The sequence below is a fragment of the Papilio xuthus genome, unplaced genomic scaffold (genome assembly GCF_000836235.2).
Source record: "Papilio xuthus unplaced genomic scaffold, Pxut_1.1 DF828468.1, whole genome shotgun sequence".
Lineage (NCBI taxonomy): Eukaryota > Metazoa > Arthropoda > Insecta > Lepidoptera > Papilionidae > Papilio > Papilio xuthus.
The window spans coordinates 1-1701 of NW_013530181.1; the positions used below are offsets into that span (position 1 = coordinate 1).

General features: G+C 61.2%; 1 protein-coding gene across 1 annotated transcript; it reads right to left on the reverse strand.

Moving 5' to 3' along the window:
• Positions 1-40: 40 nt before the first annotated feature.
• On the reverse strand, positions 41-1142 carry LOC106113186 (translation initiation factor IF-2-like; the record flags this gene model as incomplete). The annotated part of the gene is made up of 1 exon (XM_013305920.1): positions 41-1142. A coding segment is annotated over exon 1 (1102 nt), but the record flags the coding sequence as incomplete, so codon positions are not given.
• Between the last annotated feature and the right edge of the window lie 559 nt (positions 1143-1701).

Here is a 1701-nt window from a genome sequence, read left to right on the forward strand (position 1 = left end):
ATCTGGGGGGGAGGAGCCCCGGCTGTGGCCGAGGTTTTACCCTTCCTTTTGGCCTTGCGGCCGACCACCTTCGACCATTGGACAATGCTCCCCGATGCCTGGGGAGCGTTGTCCTCCTGGCCCGCTGCAACTTCGTGCAGCTGGGCTCCACCTACCCGTCCTCTCAATACCTGAGAGGGGGGAGGGGGAGGAGGAGGGCCAGTTGGTCGATTTTTGGGGCCCTTTTTGGGCCCCGGTCGGGCCGGCCTGGGTTTAGCCTTGGGGGCTTCAGCCGGCTCCGGGACTCCTCTCATGGCCCCGGCCACTAGGCCCGATTGGGCTTCAGGTCGGGGCGGCGGCGGCTGCCTCTTATCCGCTTCCAGTGGGGGCCTCACCACTGGCTCTGGGGGGAGGCGCGACTCCAAGCCTTGAAGGCGGGCGTTCACCATCCCGCCAACAGACTGTAGGAGTTCGCGCCTCATCTCCTCCATGGCACTCCTCAGTACCTCCTCTAGGCCCGGCTGGGCCTGGGGTGCCTCCCCCGAAGTCGCAGTCGCGTTGGCTCGCTTCTGCGACTCCGAGTATGCCTCCTTGAAGGCGCGCAGCTCGGCGCGGACTAGCTCGAGCTCTTTCGCGAGTCGAGCATTGTCCGCGCGGAGCTTGCGCAGCTCTTCTCCAGCAGCGCCTTGCTGCTCCCTGCGCGGCAGCGTCCTCGTTGGAACCGAGCTTGGCGGCCGATAGGAGGACCGGTATGTGGGGTCGGAGTCGCCCGAGTCACTCTCCAACCCCTTCGCCAGGCCTTCCTTCGCCGCTTTCAGGAACGCATGTTTCCCTGCGGTACCTCTTATGCGGCCTCTGGCCGCCGTGGACAGTTTATTGGCCATAGCTGGACCTGCCTCCTCTCCGGACGATTCCCTCAGGGCCCTCTTTTTCTTTAGTTCCCCTGAGGTGAACTTTAGGGTCATCTTCGGCGCCGGCTCAGCCTTCTTGGCGTGGCTTCGTAGCCGCCGCACAGACATTTCCTCATCACTTTCGTCACTCGAGTTGGACGCGCTAATGGCAATCACTAGCTCCTTTCCCTTACTCTCCTCCTCTACTCCTCGCGCATCGCGCCCTCTTACTCCTCCCTCATCAGTTTTATTTTGTTCTTTAGTAAAATCCATAATGATTCCCACGAGTAGGGCCGATCTAAACTCCACCCCCGGGTGACGCCCATTCCGAAGGGTGGGGCTACTTACTACAGAGGTCGCCAGGTATCTGTAGGTTTTTACGACTATTCTGTCGGGTTTTTATAGAGTTTTCCTTTCTCGTGGGCCGGCCGGTTAAGGCAAGCCCTCCGCTTCTGTGGTCCCAACGTACTCCATAACGCCGGTTTGATGGAGATCGTTGAAGGGACCACAGGGTTACGGGTATGCTAGAGAGGTCGGCGTGCCCCCTCTAGTTTAGGACGGATCCCCCCCACCCCTCCCCGACGGCAGGTTAGTGCACGCCGGGGCCGCCCTCCCCATTTCCCTCCCCAGTGTTTGGTTCGCGGGGCTTTCGCCCTACCCCGGCATATTGCCGGGGCATTCCCCTATCCACCACCCGGGGACGCGCCACGTCGGAGTTCACCTCTCCGCCCACTCGGACAACCGAGCAGGTCCGTGGACATTCACTGTTACCTAACTAAGGGTAGGTTAGACCCTCAGTGGGGATAGTGAGCTGATGATGATAACATGTGTT